The sequence below is a fragment of the Myxocyprinus asiaticus genome, chromosome 8, assembly GCF_019703515.2.
Source record: "Myxocyprinus asiaticus isolate MX2 ecotype Aquarium Trade chromosome 8, UBuf_Myxa_2, whole genome shotgun sequence".
Taxonomy (NCBI): domain Eukaryota; kingdom Metazoa; phylum Chordata; class Actinopteri; order Cypriniformes; family Catostomidae; genus Myxocyprinus; species Myxocyprinus asiaticus.
The window spans coordinates 52,594,139-52,618,453 of record NC_059351.1 but is presented as its reverse complement, the minus strand read 5'-3'; the positions used below and the strand labels follow the sequence as shown (position 1 = coordinate 52,618,453).

Below are 24,315 nucleotides of genomic sequence, written 5' to 3'. Positions count from 1 at the left end.
CAAGCAGAATTGCCAACAGCTCTAGGCAGTTGATGTGCCAATGCAGTCGCGGACCCGTCTAGAGGCCAACAGCTGCGTGCCCATTGCAAACAGCACCCCAGCCCATTTTGGAGGCATCTGTTGTGACCACAACGTGCCTGGGGACCAGTTCTAGAGGAACACCTGCCCGTAGGAACGAGAGGTCGGTCCAAGGGCTGAAAAGACGGTGACAGACCAACGCAATGGCCACACGGTGTGTCCTGTGGCGCCATGGCTGTCTCAGGACTTGAGTCTGGAGCCAGTGCTGAAGCGGCCTTATATGCATCAACCGAGCGGGGTGGCCACCGCCGAGGATGCCATATGCCCCAGGAGCCTCTGAAAAAGTTCCAGAGGAACCGCTGTTCCCTGTTTTAAGGCCTTCAAACAGGCCAGCACCGACTGGGCGCACTCGTGCGTAAGGCGCGCCGTCAAGGAGACCAACTCCAAACCGAGAAAAGAGATGCTCTGAACCGGGAGGAGCTTGCTCTTTTCCCAGTTGACCCGAAGCCCTAATCGGCTGAGGTGTGAGAGCACCAGGTCCCTGTGTGCACACAACACGTCTCGAGAGTGAGCTAGGATTAGCCAGTCGTCGAGATAGTTGAGAACGCGAATGACCAACTCCCTTAACGGGGCAAGGGCAGCCTCTGCGACCTTCGTAAAGACGCGAGGAGACAGGGACAGGCCGAAAGGGAGGACTTTGTACTGATACGCCTGACCCTCGAATGCAAACCGCAGGAAGGGTCTGTGTTGAGGAAGGATCGAAGCGTGGAAGTACGCATCCTTCAGGTCTACCGCCGCAAACCAATCTTGGTGCCGGAGGTGCTAGACCACGTCGTGGCTGTGCTGAGTCTAAGGACATCGAAGCACTTACCTGGCTCCTTGTGACCACCCCCGGAACAGCCTGGGATGGGAAAGGAAGAGGCCTGTCCTCATAACCCGTGGAGACTGTCACATCGGGGGCGGATTTTTGCCACAGCTGGGCGCTCAGGGGCAGAGGACCGCCGCTGGAGTACTAAATCTGCCAAATAGAGTGGTGGATGGTGGTCGTGATGACGGCCGTACACACCAGATACGTGACCCAGGGAACAAGGAAACCGCTCTTGCTGAGCTCTTGAGTACTGCAGCCACTTGGGCATGCAGCGCAATTAAATGCAAAAGGTAACAAAAAGATGGAGATCTGCTTACCAGCTCCTGAGCAGCGGGTTTCGTTGTCCCTGGTTTTGTTCTCAAGGGTGCTTTGAAGCCTTTCACGGGTTCTGGGCGGCCGCAAGATGGGAGGCTTCTGCTTCCTGCAGTGGGCTCCACGCCGGGGCCGGGCTGTTAGGGCGTGCTATGGCGGAGCCGGTGCAGTCATCGCAGGGGGACGTCCTTGGCGATGAGTAGACGGGGTTCGGGATCCTGAGCCGCGCCGGGGCAGGATATGCCGACTAGCATCCATCTACTGCTCTACCATCGAAAACTGCTGGGCAAAGTCCTCGATGGTGTCGCCGAATAGGCCCGCCTGGGAAATGGGGGCAGCAAGGAATCATGTCTTGTCGGCCTCACCCATCTCAACCAGGTTGAGCCAAAGGTGGCGCTCCTGGACCACTTGTGTGGCCATCGTCCGCCCGAGAGACCGCGCCGTGACCTCTGTCACTCGGAGAGCGAGGTCGGTCGCCGAGTGCAGTTGAGCCATGGCGTGCAGGGTGGAGGCGGCTTGTCCAGCGGCACCGTAGGCCCTGGCTGTCAGAGACGATGTAAACCTACAGGCCTTGGATGGGGGCTTTGGGCACCCGTGCCAGGTGGTGGCGCTCTGCGGGCATAGGTGCACCACGAGCGCCTTTATCCACCGGGGGATTGCCGAATAGCCCTTGGCCGCCCCACCATGAGAGGGTAGTGAGGGCAGGGAAGCTGAAAAGATCAGGACCGGGCAGTAAAAAGTGCCTCCCGCGACCTTGTCAGCTCTTCATGCACTTCCGGGAAGAAAGGAACAGGGGCGGGGCGTGGCTTTGAGCGGCGCCGCGAGCCCAGGAACCAATCAACGAGCCGCGAGGTTTCAGGGAAGAGCAGCGAAATCCACTCTAACCGATGCTCGTGGCTGCCCGGTAAAGCATGTCGTCATCTCCACGTCAGCCTGTGACTGGGCAATCGAACCTGAAGGGAGGAACCCAGCTGAGGCTTCCGACTGGACGAGCCCGCTCTCCGATGCAGCGCTCGAGAGCTCATCACATTCGCGGGCTCCGAATAAGAGGTCGAACTCGCTGTGAGACGAGCCGGCGGACTCACCCGTAAGCCCGATCGGGGCAGACGAGCGTGCTGGGGAATGGGGGGTCCGCGGGGGGATACCCGGCGGAGGCGGTCCTATTGGGGTCCCCAAATCGCCCCCAGTGCTAGCTGTGCTGGCCTCATACCTGTGGGTAAAAGGACCGAGGCGGGAGCCTCTGGGGTGGCTCGCTTTCTTACGAAGGCGAGCCACGACCGCAACGTTGCCATGGACATATTCTCGCAATGAGAACATGACCATCCACGAACGCTGTCTCCGCGTGAGCAGTGCCCAGACACGAAAGACAGTGATCGTGACCGTTAGAAGGCGAGAGATAACGAGCACAACCAGGAATAACACACAATCAGAAAAGCATCTTTAAAAAGACACGTCTTTAAAAAGACGTTCCGTGTGTGCGCTCTTTTAGAGAAATATATACACTTTTAGAGGGGAAAAATGCTCTTTCAGAAATATACTCTCTAGTTTTTCTGCCGAAGCGCCCAGGGGTGTTCTCTACAGTGCACCAGTGCAGAGGAGGGAGAAGCCGCTGAAATGCGCCGTCAGATCCAGCAGAGGTGAATGAACAGTCGTGAGAATTCAGCTCAGTGAGCTTGACCGTTCGGCTCCAAAGAGAAAATCTGAATGAGTGGTTGCATACCAGCTCCTTTTATACCCATATGTCCGGGGGAGTGGCATACAAATACCACTCGCCAATTTTCATTGGCCTTTTATCAAAGACCAGAGGTGTCTCGGGCTCCCAAGAGTGACCCCTAGTGTCACTACATCGACACAACGTCGAGTGAGTGACGGATAGGGAACTAAACAGATTTAATTAAATTGACCGCAGGTTGTGACGGTAAGATTTATTTTACACATGATAATAATGTCAAAGAAAGAAAGACTTCTCATGTGTTTATTGTGTCAGAAAGTCATATTTTGAGTTAAATTAATAAGTCAATAGCTAAGCATTTAATCATCCATATATATAGCACACAGGAATCAACCGCAAGAGGACACATAAATTCAAATTACAGTGTGAAGAATGGATTTCTTGAAGAAAGTGAGTTCTGTTTCAGCAGATGGTGTCATGAAAGCTGTGGATGTTCCTGTGGGGTTCGTCAATGGAGTCGCAGACAGCATGAAATCTGCAAGTGATAAACTGAACAAAACCGTGTCAGGAGGATGTAAGAAGAGGTTCAAGTCACCTGGAAAATTTGTGCAGAGCATTGCAGATGGTATTAAGAAAAAGCTGTAGATGACTAACAAATAGAGTTGAAAAGTATGCAGAGTTCAGACATTTGGGTGGGCCTCAATAAAAATGGATGTGCCAAGTTTTCTTCCAATTTATTTATTTATTTATTTTTTCAAAAATGTTCCTTAACAACAGAGAAGTGGCAGATTCAAACAGTCCTTACACACTTTCAGAAATCAGAATTTATACATTTTTAAAACTGTTTTATATATATATATACAGTATATTAAACCAAAGAATAATCCCTAATATTCTAGGCGGGTCGGGGTCTAATTTGGGTGGGCCTAAATTGAATTAAATTGAAGTTTTATTAAATAAATTTAGTTAAAGATTACACAATTCAATTACATGGAAATGTATTAAGAAATTGAAATGTGTAAATCTAAAAAATATGCAATTTTGTTGTTGTTGTTGTTGTTGTTGTTGTTGAGTGTAACCTTGTTGTAAAAAAAATAAATAAAAAAACATAGTCAAATAAAATGTACTTTTAATATTGATACACAGTACAGATATCACAGATTAGTGTTTCTCCGACTATCTGTTGTTTCATTATTAATATATTATTACTTTTAAGAGTTAAAATTGCCTGTTTATACTAAGTAAATAGCCCTACATTCATTCACTAAAATCTGTGATACAGTTTTCCAGATTTACACCCTGAGTGGGGTGACTAAAAATACTTGGAAAACATTGTACACCAAAGTACTGTAGATTAAAATCAGATTACAATTAACAAATAGAAATCAGAGACAGATTTTAATAACCAAACTTTAAATATTTACCAAATAAAGCAAATAGAGAAACACACTTTAGGGCCTACATTAGTCCAGCATACATTGACCATCATGCTAAAATACAAAAAGAGAATAAATCAGACTTGAGTTATTGAATATGTTGATAAAGGTGCAGAGAATCAATAAACTCCATGGATCATTATTGATCATCTAACACTGCTGTAGATCACTGAGGCCTCTTCAACAGTCAGCATGTCTGATCGCCTAAAATATCAAAACATAACATGAGAGAAATGAATTAAAACACAGATAATCATGTGTGTGTTTAACTTGATTCTTCTCACCTGTCATTCTGGGATTCATGTTCTTCTGTTCTTTTCATCTTTTTGTTTTTGTGATGTTGGACAGTTGCATACTCAATCTCTGCAGTGGATTCAAGAGTTTTTCCAGCGGTCAGATTTCCTCTGAGTCTCTTCGGTGTAATACTGGAGTACTGAGCATCATTGTGATCAGCTGTTTCACTTTCAGAAAGAGGAGCATCATGGACTGAAACTCTCTCTATCACATCAGAATAGATACGATCCTGAAATCAAATCAAGCGATCCACATACAGTTTGAGAACCACGGGTCTAAAGACAGACTTCAATATTTAAGTTGTGGTTAAAAAAAGATGGTAAGAATAGGGGATACGTTTTTGTGAAATTGTGTTAATACAAGACATAATATGAAACAGAGATGTCTTCTGAAATATTCAGTTAATTCCTGATGTTGTAAAGTGAGTTTGGGATTCTGGATTTTTTTATTATTATAATTTTTACCTGATTTACTGAGAGGTTCTCATTTTTAACACCTGCACGCTTTTTCCTGTAATAAGAACAGACATAAACTGCATAAGTGCACTGGGATAAATTAACTGGAAATGTCAAAAATGCTGTTTTCAAAGAACCATACTAATATAATGAATACTTTTACATTTTAAACAGAATGATGATGATGATGATGATGATGATGATGAGTAATCCTCCACACCCCACTGTGATCCCCAACACAACATGCCAACCAAATCTATAACGGACTGAAAGAGGAAGAACATGATGATGAACTCTCAAACCGAAGAGAGATGTGAAGTTATACAGGTGTGATCTAGTATGAATCAAATCTTTACCTGTCACTGATACAGCAGCTGATCTCTGAGATCCATGTTGATTCTGAGCCACACAGTAGAAGAATCCACTCTGTAGTGCACTGTAACTCTGTCCAGATCCAACAGATGAGGTTTCATTCTCCTTAAACCAGGTGTAGTTCAGAACAGGTGGGTTTGAATCACTGCTGCAGGTCAGAGTCACTGAATCACCCAAAACTATTTCACCTGATCCACTCATGGACACTGAGACAGTCTTAGGGGCGTCTATCAAAAAATGTTAATTATATTGTATACTATCAAAACAGAAATGCTGGAATGTTCAGTAGAATCTTATATTGTATAATAAACTCACACATGACATTTAAAGTGACAGTATCAGAGTATTTCTCTCCAACTTCATTTCTGGACATGCACTTGTATTCTCCACTGTCATCAGAGTGGATACTTGTGATACTATATATTTCTCCAGACCCTACAGTTGTATTCTCCTTAAACCAGGTGTAGTTCAGAACAGGTGGGTTTGAATCACTGCTGCAGGTCAGAGTCACTGAATCACCCAAAACTATTTCACCAGATCCACTCATGGACACTGAGACAGTCTTTGGAGAATCTACAAGCGAAATAGTTGAAATGTTCCAGTCTATTACTGAAAGTCTTCAAGTTGAAGTTTTTACAGTATATTGACTTGCTTATTTTATTCTCAGCTTTAGAAATGGTCTGTGTATTTAAAGACACCTGAACAACAGCTTTACATTTAAGATTTTTCATGTACATTTTTCAGATTCTCCAATAATACCCTTCAAATTTTCTTACCATTTACGAGAGAAATGGGTTCCACAACCTAGTGAGCTGCCTCACTGTATTCTATAGCAGCATCCTAACTGAAATGAAGTCTCGTTAGAGACAGCGCAACATTCAGAAGAACAACACGATTCTCTAATCATCATAAATATACACAACACACACATTTTCAGGTGAAAGAGTCCGTTTTCTGTTATTTTAAACTATTTTTATCGAAACTGTCCAATACTGAATGGATTTTATAAGTATATTTTTAATAGAAAATGTTCTTGCTACATCCGCATCTTGGATTTATTATTCCTCCGAGCTCATCACAGTGAATTCTTGGATTGTCTACACAGGGAAGGATTCATACGATGATACCTTACAATTTGTATAAAACGAGATATCTTAGGAGGCAGGGTGTTGAACAGCCTTTGTGTCGGGAGCGCGCCTATGATGTCTTAAAATGCTGACTCAGGAGAAATCTCACTTGATTGTGGAACAGACACATGTAGTCTTGAACTCTGTATATGTACTTACATCTAACATTGAGATAAACATGAGGTGATGTGAGTTTGTGTCCGTGTACAGCACAGCTATATCTGCCTGCATCCTCTCTTCTGACTGACTGCAGGAGGAGTTTATTGTTTCTCTCAGTTAATGACTGTGTGTTTTTCAACCAGATGAATGTTGCTCTGTCAGTCAGATTACAGGTGCTTTTACATGTCAGACTGACTGTATCTCCCTCTGTCACGATCTCAGGAGACTCCACATGAAGATCTGACAACAACAACACTTGACATCTGTATATATTTTGGATGTAACTTTGTTTCCCAGAATATAATTGATCTAAAATGGAGATCATAAACCCAAATAAAAAACAATCAAGACTGAATTGTGAAAAATGTTACCTGTGATATCTAGATTCACTCCAGGGTAGCCAATCCATCTTCCACCGGTTTTATCAGTAATGAATCTGAAATAGTACTTGTGTGAATCCTTCTGTGTCACATCATTCAGTCTGATGGTGCAGTTCTGCTGTTTATCTCCCAGATACTGAATCCTCTGACTGTATTCAGAGTCATTAAAAAGATCTGGAGGCTCTACACCCTTTTCGATAAATTTGGTCCAGAACACTTTCTTGATCTTATATTCAGGAGGGTATTTATAAGTGCAGGACATTATCACTGATGACCCCTTTAGTGCACAGATGTATTTAGACGTGTAACTCACACCCCAATCATCACTATAAACCCCTGAAAAATAATTTATCATTTGATTTATTAGACAATAATATGAAACTTTTAACATACATTTTAAACACTCATTGCACATGGACACAACACTTTATAACACAGTATCTTCTCAAGCTCTTGACTGTTGACATGATAAATGAGTGTGAAGTTCTTCATGAGTTTTTATAAAGGGTGTTGCAGAAAAGCAGAAATAAACATACAGACGTGTGAAAAACTGAACAGAGAACACAACTGAACAAATAATCAGATCAACATCATGCCACACAGGTGAAGAAATACATGGAACAAAAGGCAGATATTTCATTAATAAAATTCAAAATTAAAGTAGTGATCATGTAATATCAGTGACTCACCTGCTGGAATCATGAGCAGAAATATCAAAGGAAGAGGAGGAGCCATACTGATGACATCATAACATAAAATGATATATGATACATCATTAATCTTTGAAACTGATTTCATAAACCACATGTATACTGTAGTATGTATTTACAGCTTCATGATCTGCTCATAGTGTCAGTGAAAGCTTTCAGTGACGCTTGTTTAAATGAACTGTTCATTGATGGTCAAGATATTTCTCATATCAGGATTCTTGTGTCATATGAGCTTCATCTATTGCAATAATCAACAATGTTCACTTATCTACAAATGAATTTGTCTTACCGTGTTCAGTTAAATTCGATCTCCAGTGAGAAAAGACAAGAGTTTATTAGCACATCTGCTTTATAGCTTTAATCTGATGGACTGTTTGTGGGTTTAACAGTTAAATACAGCAGCGGAAATATCTCTGCTCCTCCCCTCACATCAACATCACTGACCTGAAACATCTTACAGCAAAATAATATCAAATTCAATATATTAAAGTTATTTCCACCATATGTTTTGAGGAATCTGTTAGCATATTTTGTAGTATATTTTTAAATCTCAGTTTAAGTTTATTACCATCTAAACCCACTGAGGAGTCTTAACTGAAGGTCTTTACCTGTTAACAAACCTGTCGTGATATAATAAAGTGGGGTAGATATTAGATTACAATGATAACACGAATACACACATCTGTTTATGTTTATTGTTTCCGTTTCTTTGTTACAGGTGTAATTACTTCTTAATGACAAGAGGTCTTGAAAAGAACAAACTCAAATGCTTTTCTAATGTTTCTCCTGCAGATGGCGATTGATACTGGTGGTAAATGAGGAAGAGGCCATCAAAGCTCAAAAGAAGAAGAACATTTAAACATAGTGACAGTCCTTCTTGCAGTCTAATCTGTGTCTTTATTTCCTTATTTTACAGATCAAACCATCTCAGATGCTCCTGGATTGATGCAGGTAGCAATTACTCTTCTGCAACATCTCACCATCCAGTTCAAGATCATCATCAGAATGTGCTGGAAGATCCTCTTGTGAGCTGATTTCACTTTCAGGTGTAACAGCACTTACTGTATTTACTGTAGATGTTTTTCATCATACTGTAATTCAGGAGACGAGAGAGATGAATCTAAGTGCATAAGAGTTATTTATTGAAACTCAAGGGTAACTCACAAAATAGACAACACTGAATCTGAAATCCAAAAGATAGCAGTTTAAACAAATCAACATAATACAGTGAAGTGTCAACAGCAAACATGTAAACATGTAATCATGAAATCATAAAAAATATAATGGTAAGAATGGATACATTCAGTAATGCAATTCATATGTAGATAATAAATGTGTTTGGAAGAATATGTATTTGAAGGCTGAATAATTGAATGATCCAGAGGTGATGCAGATCAATGTCCATGTCAGTCAGCAGCAGATAGAGACCTCTGGTGGTGGTTTGAGGTTGTTGAACAAGTTCACGTGACACGTACAGTAATTACAAGTTAAATGCTCCACTTAAAAAAGTGCAAGAGATACAAAAACAAACTGATATAAAAGACTGAAGTTGTGCAAAGAAGATTTTTCTGTACTTTAGAGTAAAACGACGTCTTCTGTAAACAGTGAAATTCTGTAAAGCTTTTGAAATGTCAAAGCAGTGAGCTTGTATCCTATTAAACATCACTTCAGGAGCTGTTTTGATCCTCTGACTTAATTTGAACACATATGTGTATCAGCAATTTATACACAGAACTTCTTACTTGTATTTATGTCCACTGATATGTCAGACTTCTTAAGCTTTAAAGAAGAACAAATATGACACTTCAGTAACTTATTGTTATGATCCCTGTCAATCATCTGAAGCTCCACCCAGGGAAGTGATGAAAGGATTTGATTGGTTGTGCTCCGCCACTTACTGCACCATCTTCCTGTTGGGCTGAACAAACAATAAGACAGAGAAGGACTGATTATAACACATTAGCAAACAATATTCACAAAACTTTATCATAAATGTTAGGATAACATTAAATGTGTGAGTTTGTAGGAGATTTCTTGTCAGCACTTTTAGTCTTTATGAAACTCATTATATAAATAAGAATGATGGATAAACAATTAACTAAACATTAATTAATTATAGTCAAATGCAGTGTTCATGAATAGTAATAAAATACTGCAGCAATACAAATGACCTCATGATAGTGGACTGTTACAGAGAAATGTCCATCTGTATTTTAATATTATTGACTGTTATTATTGTTGACTAATGATCAGGACGGTTTTGTTGTTTATTAACAGTATTGAGAAGATGTGAAATTGTGACACTGAAAGAGTTTCATATTCAGAAGATCTGGACTGAGGAACAAGAGCTGTGTATGTGTCTTCAGTATATCTGTGATCATCAGTCTGTGTGAGAGAGAGATTATAAATACACTCTCTTACTGTAGAAACTGACTTTAAATACTCAATAATGTCTCTTTGACTCACTGTGATTGTGTTGTACACATCATCAGAAGATCTGTTCTTGAGATCAAGAGTTGTGTATGTGTCATCACTGCGATCAGCAGTCTATAGAGAAACAGAGAGAGAAGAAATTACAAACCAAAATTATTAAAAAATATTACAAATATTATCTGCCTTGTTCAGAAGAACTTTATGTAATTCAGTTTACTCACTTTTTTAATGTAGAACCTCAACACCGAATGCTGAAGAATCAGGTACAGTATTTGCACTCATATGAATTATACTCTTAATATCTCTGTACAGTTAATAGTGACTATAAAAATAACAGTTGTTTTCTTATTTTGTAGTTCTGTGATCATCTCACCTCATTCTCCTTCATAGCAGATCTTCTTTTCTTCCTTTCTCTCTTACTGTCAGAAATAATCACAAATAAAACATTTTATTGTTGCATATATGACATGTAATATTCCTCGACTGGAGCTCAACTCATCTGTTTTCTCCTGATGTTTCACATGATTCAATTGTGTGTTGTGAGTCTGCACTCACATTATAAACAGGACGATGATGATAATGATGATTATGAATATTGTTCCACCACATCCCATCACGATCCCCAACATTATATACCAACCAGATCTATGATGGACTGAAAGAGGAAGAACATGAAGATGAACTCTCAAACTGAAGAGAGATGTGAAGTTATACAGGTGTGATCTAGTATGAATCAAATCTTTACCTGTCACTGATACAGCAGCTGATCTCTGAGATCCATGTTGATTCTGAGCCACACAGTAGAAGAATCCACTCTGTAGTGCACTGTAACTCTGTCCAGATCCAACAGCTGAGCTTTCATTCTCCTTAAACCAGGTGTAGTTCAGAACAGGTGGGTTTGAATCACTGCTGCAGGTCAGATTCACTGAATCACCCAAAAATATTTCACCAGATCCACTGATGGACACTGACACATTCTTTGGAGAATCTACAAGTGAAATAGTTGAAATGTTCCAATCTATTACTGAAAGTCTTCAAGTTGAAGTTTTTACAGTATCTTGACTTGCTTATTTTATTCTCAGCTTTAGAAATGGTCTGTGTATTTAAAGACACCTGAACAACAGCTTTACATTTATGATTTTTCATGTAAATTTTACAGATTCTCCAATAATACCCTTCACATTTTCTCACCATTTACGAGAGAAATGGGTTCCACAACCTAGTGAGCTGCCTCACTGTATTCTATAGCAGCATCCTAACTGAAATGAAGTCTCGTTAGAGACAGCGCAACATTGAGAAGAACAACACGATTCTCTAATCATCATAAATATACACAACACACACATTTTCAGGTGAAATAGTCAGTTTTCTGTTATTTTAAACTATTTTTATCGAAACTGTCCAATACTGAATGGATTTTATAAGTATATTTTTAATAGAAAATGTTCTTGCTACATCCGCATCTTGGATTTATTATTCCTCCGAGCTCATCGCAGTGAATTCTTGGATTGTCTACACAGGGAAGGATTCATACGATGATACCTTACAATTTGTATAAAACGAGATATCTTAGGAGGCAGGGTGTTGAACAGCCTTCGTGTCGGGAGTGCGCCTATGATGTCTTAAAATGCTGACTCAGGAGAAATCTCACTTGATTGTGGAACAGACACATGTAGTCTTGAACTCTGTATATGTACTTACATCTAACATTGAGATAAACATGAGGTGATGTGAGTTTGTGTCCGTGTACAGCACAGCTATATCTGCCTGCATCCTCTCTTCTGACTGACTGCAGGAGGAGTTTATTGTTTCTCTCAGTTAATGACTGTGTGTTTTTCAACCAGATGAATGTTGCTCTGTCAGTCAGATTACAGGTGCTTTTACATGTCAGACTGACTGTATCTCCCTCTGTCACGCTCTCAGGAGACTCCACATGAAGATCTGTCAACAACAACACTTGACATCTGTATATATTGTGGATGTAACTTTGTTTCCCAGAATATAATTGATCTAAAATGGAGATCATAAACCCAAATAAAAAACAATCAAGACTGAATTGTGAAAAATGTTACCTGTGATATCAAGAGTCACTCCAGGATAACCAATCCATCTTCCATCGGTTTTATCAGTAATGAATCTGAAATAGTACTCGTGTGAATCCTTCTGTGTCACATCATTCAGTCTGATGGTGCAGTTCTGCTGTTTATCTCCCAGATACTGAATCCTCTGACTGTATTCAGGGTCATTAAACAGATCTGGATACTCTACACCCTTTTCGATAAATTTGGTCCAGAACACTTTCTTGATCTTATATTCAGGAGGGTATTTATAAGTGCAGGACATTATCACTGATGAGCCCTTTAGTGCACAGATGTATTTAGACGTGTAACTCACACCCCGATCATCACTATAAACCCCTGAAAAATAATTTATCATTTGATTTATTAGACAATAATATGAAACTTTTAACATACATTTTAAACACTCATTGCACATGGACACAACACTTTATAACACAGTATCTTCTCAAGCTCTTGACTGTTGACATGATAAATGAGTGTGAAGTTCTTCATGAGTTTTTATAAAGGGTGTTGCAGAAAAGCAGAAATAAACATACAGACGTGTGAAAAACTGAACAGAGAACACAACTGAACAAATAATCAGATCAACATCATGCCACACAGGCAAAGAAATACATGGAACAAAAGGCAGATATTTCATTAATAAAATTCAAAATTAAAGTAGTGATCATGTAATATCAGTGACTCACCTGCTGGAATCATGAGCAGAAATATCAAAGGAAGAGGAGGAGCCATACTGATGACATCATAACATAAAATGATATATGATACATCATTAATCTTTGAAACTGATTTCATAAACCACATGTATACTGTAGTATGTATTTACAGCTTCATGGTCTGCTCATAGTGTCAGTGAAAGCTTTCAGTGACGCTTGTTTAAATGAACTGTTCATTGATGGTCAAGATATTTCTCATATCAGGATTCTTGTGTCATATGAGCTTCATCTATTGCAATAATTAACAATATTCCCTTATCTACAAATGAATTTGTCTTACCGTGTTCAGTTAAATTCGATCTCCAGTGAGAAAAGACAAGAGTTTATTAGCACATCTGCTTTATAACTTTAATCTGATGGACTGTTTGTGGGTTTAACAGTTAAATACAGCAGCGGAAATATCTCTGCTCCTCCCCTCACATCAACATCACTGACATGAAACATCTTTTAGCTAAATAATATCAAATTTAATATATTAAAGTTATTACCACCATATGTTTTGAGGAATCTGTTATCATATTTTGTAGTTTATTTTTAAATCTCAGTTTAAGTTTATTACCATCTAAACCCACTGAGGAGTCTTAACTGAAGGTCTTTACCTGTTAACAAACCTGTCGTGATATAATAAAGTCCAGACTGATGGAGATTACAGGATTCTCTAGAGGATCTACAAATTAAATGTTTAAAATATAAGATTGTTGTTTATTACAAAATGTCTTCAGGTGTCAAGTAAATGTATTTTCAGTATTTTCCGTATGTATTTATATACAGTATTTACTGTATATAGGTTGTTGACATGACATTGCATTTTCACTGTCACACAAGATAAAAATTAATAAATAGTACTGTCATCATTTATAAATGCATTACATGATTAAACATTTCTTTACTTTACATCGACCTGTTATTCTACAAACTGCATTGTCATTAGATTTTTTTTTTTTTTTTTTTTTTTTTTTTTTGAGCCAAATCTCAAAATTGTCCTCAAGCAATTTTCGATAAATTCGAACTTTTATAAATTAAAAAGAAAAGCATAAAAATGTAGATAAATACCACTGGCATAATTTTACAAGTGTCTATTTTAGTAAATGGCAATTAGTTTTTTTTCATCCATATATTTCTAGAAGTGTAGGAAGTTGATACATTTTGTCACTGAAAACCACGTTCTCTGGTGTGACACCATATCCTCATTTTAAATCGGGCAATTCCACGGACGACTTTATTTAGTTTCTATAAACCCATTTGAGGTCATGTTTCTGAAGCCCTACAGCAAAATCTAAATGTACTGATTTTGTTGTAAGAATAATGAAATTAACCATTTATGAGGTGAAATTAGCCCAGTGTAATGTCGATATGAGCTGACATATTGGGATAAATGGTTGGTTTAAAATGTGTAACCCAACTTTGCTGGGTTAGTTTAACCCAGCTCTTATGTAGTATGAATCATGCAAACACCGAGTATCATTTCTAACTTAATATTTATTTCTTCTTTCCAGGTGTACAACCGACTTCTTCATTGTTAGCTCAAGATTGTATCCAGTACTGAAGCACTGCCGCCCTCTACTGACTGGACTGTATAGACAGTCAATGACAAACCGTGCACAGAACACAACATTTCCACTTCTGGTAAAGAAAGCACTAGTACTATAATACTGTAAGGAAACTAAAAATAATTATTATATCAATGAGTGCATTTTAGTATTTTTCTGAGCCTCCTATAACAGTACACAAATGGTTTAACCCCAAACAATATTTCATTAAGGCTCATAAATTTAGTACAGCCTCACAGTTTCAAAACTGCTGTTTTCACAAGGTTAGGTTGAATACTTATTTGACATAGTCTCTCAGCCATGCAGGTTTTTGTCTCGAGCACTGAACATCTTGAGAAGGGTATAGCTGCAGGCATTGCTCCAAAAAGGGGAGTGAGCTCCAAATCGCCAGCAAAGATATAGGGAGCACCTTACCTAACCCAGGGTGAACATTACTGTGTAATGTAACTGGGCATGTCATATAAGCATTTTTGGTATAAATCCTCTGACAGCAATGATCAAGTATCAACGATTAATTCAAGTGGTTTCATGTTGATGTTTGTGCTCAGTTCAACAGTACAGACAACTTTGTTAGAAACAGGGGCTGAATTTGTCATGTACAAAATAGTGAGTTCTTACACTTCTATTTGCCTAACTTCTTGTTTTCGAGCAGAACAACATACCTTCGAAAAGTGTCCGACGTTTGCACAACTTGTGAACATATGGGCACTGTGGTGAATTTGCCAAGTGAGCATTTGAGTCACAGCTGTGACACCTATGCACCAAACACGCCCCTTCGCATTGTTGTGGTCGGCTCTGTTTTCTAGCAGCACCCGCATTTTCGTGAGCGTGCAATATTTTTTCAGGTGCAGTTGTTGTACTGACTGCTCGGATGGTTTCTGTAACACATGCATTTGTCAGAGCATTTTCCACGTGGCTGGCCACAAGTCCTTCATTGCATTAATCACTAGCATATTGCTGTCAAACATCTTGATCCATGAAATAAATGGGATTGCCGGATTCCCGGGCATGGAAGGAAGGGCCTGTTTGTTATGTAGTAAGAGTCATGCAGACACCAAGCATCATTTCTAACTTATTCTTTACTTCTCCAATCTCCCAGGTGTACAACCAACTTCATCGTTAACTCAAGATTGTATGCATTACTGAAGCACTGGTATCATCTACTGGTTGAACTGTATAGATAATGACAAACCATGCATTAAACACAACACCAACATGTGTTCTATCCAATATTTAACCACCACTGGGTTGCTAATTGAGTTATTTTTAACCCAGCCAATTTTAGAGTGTAGTTTATCTCAAAATATCATTTTGTTTAACAATTAATATAGGCTATGTAGTATACATTTCTAAGAGTTAAAAATGGCCTGTTTATACTAAGTAAATAACCCTATATCCCATCTGTGATTCCAGTTTTCCAGATTTACACCCTGAGTGATGGACTAAAAATACTTAGAAAAACATTGTACACCAAAGTACTATAGATTAAAATCAGATTACAATAAACAAACAGAAATTCAAAATCAGAGACAAACTTTAATAACCAAACTTTAAAAAAAAAAAAAAAAAAAAAAACATACAAAGCAAATTACAAGATACAGATATTACATTAGTCCAGCATGCAATAAGTATGATGCTAAAAGACAAAAGAGAAGAAATCAGATTTAATGTGGGTTATTGAATATGTTGATAGTGGTGGTCAGATATTCTATAAGCGGCAACAGAGAATCAATAAACTCCATGGATCATTATTGATCATCTAACACTGCTGTAGATCACTGAGGCCTCTTCAACAGTCAGCATATCTGATCGCCTAAAATATCAAAACATAACATGAGAGAAATGAATTAAAACACAGATAATCATGTGTGTGTTTAACTTGATTCTTCTCACCTGTCATTCTGGGATTCATGTTCTTCTGTTCTTTTCATCTTTTTGTTTTTGTGATGTTGGACAGTTGCATACTCAATCTCTGTAGTGGATTCAGGATCTTTTCCAGCGGTCAGATTTCCTCTGAGTCTCTTCGGTGTAATACTGGAGTACTGAGCATCATTGTGATCAGCTGTTTCACTTTCAGAAAGAGGAGCATCATGGACTGAAACTCTCTCTATCACATCAGAATAGATATGATCCTGAAATCAAATCAAGCGATCCACATACAGTTTCAGAACCACGGGTCTAAAGAGAGACTTCAATATTTAAGTTGTGGTTTAAAAAAGAAGGTAAGAATGGGGGATATGTTTTTGTGAAATTGTGTTGATACGAGACATAATATGAAACAGAGATGTCTTCTGAAAGATTCAATTCATTCCTGATGTTGTAAAGTGAGTTTGGGGTTCTGGATTTTTTTATTATTATAATTTTTACCTGATTTACTGAGAGGTTCTCATTTTTAACACCTGCATGCTTTTTCCTGTTATAAGAACAGACATAAACTGCATAAGTGCACTGGGATAAATTAACTGGAAATGTCAAAAATGCTGTTTTCAAAGAACCATACTAATATAATGAATACTTTTACATTTTAAACAGAATGATGATGATGATGATGATGATGATGAGTAATCCTCCACACCCCACTGTGATCCCCAACACTACATGCCAACCAGATCTATGATGGACTGAAAGAGGAAGAACATGAAGATGAACTCTCAAACTGAAGAGAGATGTGAAGTTATACAGGTGTGATCTAGTTTGAATCAAATCTTTACCTGTCACTGATACAGCAGCTGATCTCTGAGATCCATGTTGATTCTGAGCCACACAGTAGAAGAATCCACTCTGTAGTGCACTGTAACTCTGTCCAGATCCAACAGCTGAGCTTTCATTCTCCTTAAACCAGGTGTAGTTCAGAACAGGTGGGTTTGAATCACTGCTGCAGGTCAGAGTCACTGAATCACCCAAAACTATTTCACCAGATCCACTCATGGACACTGAGACAGTCTTTGGGGCATCTATATAAAAAAAAATGTTAATTATATTGTATACTATCAAAACAGAAATGCTGGAATGTTCAGCGGAATCTTATATTGTATCATAAACTCACACATGACATTTAAAGTGACAGTATCAGAGTATTTCTCTCCAGCTTCATTTCTGGACTTGCACTTGTATTCTCCACTGTGATCAGAGCGGATACTTGTGATGCTGTAGATTTGCCCATGTGTAAGAAATGTTTTCTCTTTAAACCAGCTGATGTCTGCAGGTGGGTTTGAATCACTGCTGCAGGTCAGAGTCACTGAATCACCCTCTATTATTTCACCAGATGGACTGATGGAGATTACAGGATCCTCTGGAGGATCTACAGGTGAAACATATAAAATATAAGATTCCAGTCGAGCACTGAAAACCCACGGGTGTCAAGAAAAATAATGTTAATTGAATCATGTTTCTTTATTTTTCTGCATCAACAGCAAACATCAACAGTCTACATATCCTCTGATTACTTTCAGCCAGGGGCGTCGCAAGACTTCAGTGTCACCCGGTGCTTATTATAATATAAAAGAGCAACACTGACAACGGTTTAGTACTTTACATGAGCAAATGTCAGCCGCACAATAAACAAATCTTAATTTAATTTGCGGATCAAAGCGATAATTACAATTTGTCAACTCATTGTTCATTGTGCAGTCACTAAACAACTTACGTTTACAATTATCATTGATCATAATATTTTGTGAATAAAGTAAACATTACAACAATAAAGTCAAAGCATTATAAGATTAACGTGGTAATATTTTGAGAATAATTCAAAAGTAACATCAAAGTGATGTGGTGGACAACAGCAAAGTGGAGTGTCTGGGTCTTTACATACAACATCTCTAACCAGGGAGATAACTTAGCTATGCAACCGAGCTGAATTTGTGAGAAGTTTTTGCGAGCGCTCTGTTCATGAATGAGGTATGCATTAGTACAGAAGTTTTCAACATGTGGGCGCCTGTCAAGGGAGGCACGAGATACAGGCTCACACTCAAGTGAAGCGAAAAATAATTGTAAGGAAATGCTGTTAATTACTGTATATAGGTCCATTTCAAGACATTCTATGTGGTAACATCGCCTCATTTACAGTGCTGTTTAGAAAGGAACCCCCCCCCCCCCCCCCCCAAAAAAAAAGCAGATCAAGCATCACCCACACCGATTGGGACTGCACAAATCTGTCTGGTTCTTTCTCCTGAATAAATGTAATTTTCTACATAACCGCTTCAGTGTCCGAAAACTAATAACTCTGTGCTGATGAGCCAAAAGACCAAGGATTTCTTTATTTCTAAATCATATTCTAAAATATGATTTAACTACATCCTCCACATCCATCTGTTGCATTAATGAAGCTGCTGTTTCAGCATCTGTTCGATCGTTGTGATAATGATGCTCTGTTTGGCCTAATTATTATTTTTTTCTCCAAATTGTAACTTTGGCATAGTAGGAGCATATAAAGATAAGAGCAGATGAAGACAATGATGTGAAAACCCAAGTGCAGTTTATTTACAAGGTACAAAATATCCAAAAACCGGAATCCAGAACAAACATAAACTATGATGAGACTAAACTAGACTTGAATCAAATCGACTTAGATTTGGACATTACACAAACAATACCTAACCAAGAACAAAAGCAAACAAGATGGTTTAAATGCACAGACAGGGGTAACAAGATAACAAGACAACCAATCACAAGACAGAACTAATAACATAACGATAATGATAAATCCAGATATTTGGTCAGCTCGTGTAACTTTACCAGTTAGCAACTGTTAGCTCGTTAATGTGGCTACCTACTGGCATAAGAATTGTACATCATACAAATCTTATCCTTGTTAATGTTTTGTTGTATTGAAGGTATTGTTACTGACTGATGTTCTTCATTCTGATCGACTAATGCTAAATAAAGTCTGGTTGGTTGGCTGTTCAGTGAACTAGCTGCTAATTTGATTATAAATGGTTATTCTTAAATGCGCTAGATGATTCAACCTTGGAAGAATCCATGTTAGGGAGCGAGTAGGGGTGCTCTGAACAAAGCTATTAAAACCTTAAAGAATGACTGAGTGTATACTTACATCTAACATTGAGATAAACATGAGGTGATGTGAGATTGTGTCCGTGTACAGTACAGCTATATCTGCCTGCATCCTCTCTTCTGACTGACTGCAGGAGGAGTTTATTGTTTCTCTCAGTTAATGACTGTGTGTTTTTCAACCAGATGAATGTTGCTCTGTCAGTCAGATTACAGGTGCTTTTACATGTCAGACTGACTGTATCTCCCTCTGTCACACTCTCAGGAGACTCCACATGAAGATCTGAAAACAACAACACTTGACATCTGTATATATTGTGGATGTAACTTTGTTTTCCAGAATATAATTGATCTAAAATGGAGATCATAAACCCAAATAAAAAACAATCAAGACTGAATTGTGAAAAATGTTACCTGTGATATCAAGAGTCACTCCAGGATAACCAATCCATCTTCCATCGGGTTTATCAGTAATGAATCTGAAATAGTACTTGTGTGAATCCTTCTGTGTCACATCATTCAGTCTGATGGTGCAGTTCTGCCGTTTATCTCCCAGATACTGAATCCTCTGACTGTATTCAGTGTCATCAGACAGATCTGGAGGCTCTACACCCTTTTCAATCAATTTGGTCCAGAACACTTTCTTGATCTTATATTCAGGAGGGTATTTATAAGTGCAGGACATTATCACTGATGACCCCTTTAGTGCACAGATGTATTTAGACGTGTAACTCACACCCCAATCATCAGCACTATAAACCCCTGAAATGCAAAATTATAATTAGATAAGCTCATATAATTTTAATACTCTTAGCGCTTGAAAACAGCACTGTATAACAGACAATATTATAATATTCTCAAGCTCTTGACTGTTGACGTGATAAATGAGTGTGAAGGGTGTTGCAGAAAAGCAGAAATAAACATACAGACGTGTGAAAACTGAATAGAGAACACAACTGAACAAATAATCAGATCAACATCATGATACATTAGCAACTAAAACACATTAAACAAATAAGCCGATGATTTGATTAATCAATACAACATTAAATGAAAAAAAGTGCAGAGTATTTCTGGAGTGATGATGTAATATGAGTGACTCACATGGAATCATGAGCAGAAACATCAGAGGAAGAGGTGGAGCCATTCTGATGACATCATAATATAAAATTATATACTATACAGCATTGATTTTTTAAATCGATTTCATAAACATTATGTATATCTGTTTTAAGAGCACCATAAACTGACCCTTAGCATTAGTTATTACAGAAGCATTATTTCACTGAAGCTTGTCAACATTATTGGTTCATGTAAATTAACTGGCCATTAATATATATATATATATATATATATATATATATATATATATATATATATATATATATATATATATATAATTTCATGTGAGCTTCATCTGTTGCAAGAATTCATTTCATTTATATGCATTTTTATGTGCATGTGCAGCATTTATTTCATTTATGTACAAATTAGTTTGTCTTACCGTGTTCAACTTAGTCTGATCACCAGCGACAAAAGAGTTTTTTAGCACATCCGCTAGACTGAATGTGTGGTTAACCCAGATTTTTTGTTTTGTTTTTTTATACATACATTGGCGGAAATGTCTCTGTCCCTCCCCCAACACAGCAACATCACTTTGCTGAACCCTCTTAAAGAAAAAAAGAAAAGAAAAATAATAATAATCAATTAAATACATTACATTTATTTTTTTAAGGAATCTGTTACCATACAGTATTTGGTAGTTTTTCAAGGAAAAAAAAAATCTGAGATTAAGTTTAATTATTATTTACATTTCTTCTCCTTCTGAGCAACCAATTTTGCATCAAATGAAAAAGAACATAACTGATTAATATCATCTCAACAAGGCAAATTAAATAACATCAGCACATTTTTGATTGAGAAAGGCTGCTGATTTAAAAAGAAACAATGCACAAGTAATTCTCCATGATAGTCAACTGTATCACAGTCAATGATACATAAACTCATTGTAATCTGAATCTGCAACTCAACAACAAACACACAAACTGTAGTTCATATTTCCTGTTTGACAGTATTCATCTAGAGTTCAAGATTTGGCTAGATAGTCTGATTTAGTTATGGTCCTGCTGGTAGATGCTGTAACTACACCATCTGAACCTCCTAAAGAGCCCTGTTATGGTATTATAAAGTGTATTATAAACCCTCTATTTATGTTTGTGTTAATGCTTAATTGTTACATGTGAATTACTCCATAATAACAAGAGATCTTGAAAAGAACAAACTCAAATGCTTTTCTAAAGTTTCTCCTGTAGATGGCGATTGATACTGGTGGTAAATGAGGAAGCGGCCATCAAAGCTCAACAGAAGAAGAACAATTAAACAGCCTGTGTGTGTCAGAGTTTAGGAGAGGGGTGAGGAATCAGTTGTGGAGATCAAAAAAAGATTTAATGCAAAGAAATAAACAAAAAAACAACAACAACACAACAACAACAAACTCAAAGTTCCCCAGAGCAGAATGAGGCTCATGAACAATAAATCCAACCATACAGGAACATTCACACCAGACTGACACCTTGATATGGGAGAAATCCACCCAATGAACTGGTACAAGACAGAGCACACAGGGAGCAGAATGAGCTTTGCCACCCCACTTGCCACACCAACTCGGACCCAGCTCTGGTCCTGGAGACTGACAGGACACAGTGTTCCGCCTCAGTAGACAGAATCCTCCACAAGACAACACCACACAACCATCACCCATGCCCCAGGTACGACGAACTTACTGGATGCCATCCCATACTTGACTCTTGCCACCCCTTTGCCACCCCAGGCAGAAAATCCTGGAGACACCCCTGACAGGGAGATTAAATAGAGGGAGAAATGAGGAGTGTAACTAGACAGACAGCTGGCAAATCAGGGGGCGGGAATAGCACTGGAGACAAGGGCTGCGTCTGAAACCAGGAAAATGCTGCCTCCGGAGGCTGTATACGGAGGTAGGAAGGTATCGAGGCATGTCTGAAACCAATGTTTGTGTCACATCCTGTCTACTGAGATGCCCTTCACCTGATCGATTTTTGAAGGCAGCATAGATGTATCCTTTGCTGCCTATGAAATCCCACAATACTGCTGAGCTGAAGAAGAAAGATATGGAGGCTGAAGAGGCGATTGATGTCCAATTTGTGTATAATGTATGATTTTTCCCACTTTTTCCAAATTTTGATTCCATTTCTAGCAAGAAAGTAGTATTGTAGTTATGAAATATACACTTGGTTATCTCCCATATATTTTGTTCCAGATTATTAGACCTTTTGATTCGGTTGGACAGAATGAGCAGACACGTTGCATTTAGTGGACACCAGATGGTGACTATGTAACACAATTTTTGTTCCTGGGTAGTAAGTGTTATTTCCTAATTGCTTATGCCTCAAAAGTATAGAAAATGGCTATTATTCCCCACAAACTTTGCTTTTGTGACCAGGACAGTAATATTTTGAAATTTACCTATTTCCACTGAGAAAACGGGCGAATTTGTGTCTTTTCGTTCACATAAAGTCAGAAAAAAACAACATATGAATCAAAATGAACATGTATTTATACTAAAGTAATACAAAAATGACTACAAAAGATTTAGAAGTGAGTAGTTTTTTGAGATTTACGATTATACTGTAAATCACTTTCACAAATCAGCCCCCAAATGTAGTCTCCCATCATGTTCTCGTTATACTGTCCTTGGTAGTGGCGTTCAAAGTCCAGTATATCCTGATGGAAGCGCTCGTCTTGCTCCTCCGAGTACGCTCCCATGTTCTCCTTGAATTTATCAAGATGAGCATTAAGGATATGGACTTTGAGGGACATTCTACAGCCCATTGTGCCGTAGTTCTTCACCAGATTCTCAACCAGCTCCACAGAGTTTTCGGCCTTGTGATTGCTCAGGAAACCCCGAACCACTGCAACAAATCTGTTCCAAGCTGCTTTCTCCTTACTAGTGAGCTTCTTGGGGAGTTCCTTGCATTCCAGGATCTTCTTTATCAGTGGTCCGACGAAGACACCGGCTTTGACCTTTGCCTCAGACAGCTTAGTGAAGAAGTCTTGAAGGTACTTGAAGGCTGCTGACTCCTTATCTAGAGCTCTGACAAATTGTTTCATAAGGCCCAATTTGATATGCAGTGGTGGCCTCAGCACCTTCCGGGGGTCCACCAGTGGCTCCCACTTGACGTTGTTCCTCCCCACAGAGAACTCGGTCTGCTGTGGCCAGTCCTGTCTGTGGTAGTGCACCTTGGTGTCCCTGCCGTCCCAAAAAAACATTTTAAAATTAAAAACCTTTACAGTTTTAAAAATTAACAAATTTTATAACATAAAATTGTCAATTGTCCATCTTACCTTCCAGAGTTTTTTTGCAGTGCTCGCAAGTGAAATGAGGTGGCCAGGGTTTGTCTTGATCCCCAACAGGCATGCCGAAATATGCCTTGTAGGCCTCACACATCTTAGCAGATGCTTCCACGGAGTACTTTTTCACTCTTGTCTTTTCGCATAGCTAAATACGTCTGTCGGATGCTTGCAGCCTCTTGATGCCATCTCAGAAAAATGCAGATAGGTATCCACTCATGAACAATAAGAACTGAACTGGTGGGCTTAAGGCCCCTGTATTTATACTACTATTTATATTACTGGAAAGTTCTAGAAAGTTCTAGAAGTTACTCCAAGTTTACTCAGCACGGA

General features: G+C 38.7%; 2 protein-coding genes across 2 annotated transcripts; both read right to left on the bottom strand.

The window, feature by feature from the left end:
• Positions 1-3,638: 3,638 nt before the first annotated feature.
• Positions 3,639-13,402, bottom strand: LOC127444811 (uncharacterized). The gene is made up of 20 exons (XM_051704351.1): positions 13,317-13,402; positions 13,007-13,053; positions 12,309-12,653; positions 11,938-12,177; positions 10,982-11,224; positions 10,792-10,891; positions 10,610-10,655; positions 10,458-10,487; positions 10,270-10,350; positions 10,047-10,188; positions 9,655-9,721; positions 7,783-7,829; positions 7,085-7,429; positions 6,714-6,953; positions 5,743-6,000; positions 5,412-5,654; positions 5,219-5,321; positions 5,065-5,110; positions 4,591-4,829; positions 3,639-4,510 (listed from the first exon to the last, which is right to left on the bottom strand). Exons 2-20 carry the CDS (start codon positions 13,050-13,052, stop codon positions 4,453-4,455), a joined length of 2,919 nt encoding a protein of 972 aa, XP_051560311.1. The 5' UTR covers position 13,053; positions 13,317-13,402; the 3' UTR covers positions 3,639-4,452.
• Positions 13,403-16,036: 2,634 nt separating this feature from the next.
• On the bottom strand, positions 16,037-21,159 carry LOC127445459 (B-cell receptor CD22-like). Its single transcript, XM_051705549.1, has 10 exons — positions 21,101-21,159; positions 20,701-20,744; positions 20,011-20,358; positions 19,640-19,879; positions 17,633-17,887; positions 17,298-17,540; positions 17,108-17,207; positions 16,954-16,999; positions 16,480-16,718; positions 16,037-16,399 (listed from the first exon to the last, which is right to left on the bottom strand). The coding sequence occupies exons 2-10, from the start codon at positions 20,741-20,743 to the stop codon at positions 16,342-16,344; spliced, it is 1,572 nt and encodes a 523-aa protein (XP_051561509.1). The 5' UTR covers position 20,744; positions 21,101-21,159; the 3' UTR covers positions 16,037-16,341.
• Between the last annotated feature and the right edge of the window lie 3,156 nt (positions 21,160-24,315).

Coding starts and splice junctions, on each gene's coding strand:
- LOC127444811 (XM_051704351.1), bottom strand. CDS start 13,052: ATGGCTCCTCCTCTTCCTTTGATATTTCTGCTCATGATTCCAGCAG. Junction 12,654..13,006: donor TCTGCTCATGATTCCAGCAG/GTGAGTCACTGA, acceptor ATTATTTTTCAG/GGGTTTATAGTGATGATCGG. Junction 10,189..10,269: donor ATGTGTACAACACAATCACA/GTGAGTCAAAGA, acceptor TCTCTCACACAG/ACTGATGATCACAGATATAC.
- LOC127445459 (XM_051705549.1), bottom strand. CDS start 20,743: ATGGCTCCACCTCTTCCTCTGATGTTTCTGCTCATGATTCCAT. Junction 17,208..17,297: donor AGCTGCTGTATCAGTGACAG/GTAAAGATTTGA, acceptor TTCCTCTTTCAG/TCCATCATAGATCTGGTTGG. Junction 16,719..16,953: donor AGAACCTCTCAGTAAATCAG/GTAAAAATTATA, acceptor ATTTGATTTCAG/GATCATATCTATTCTGATGT.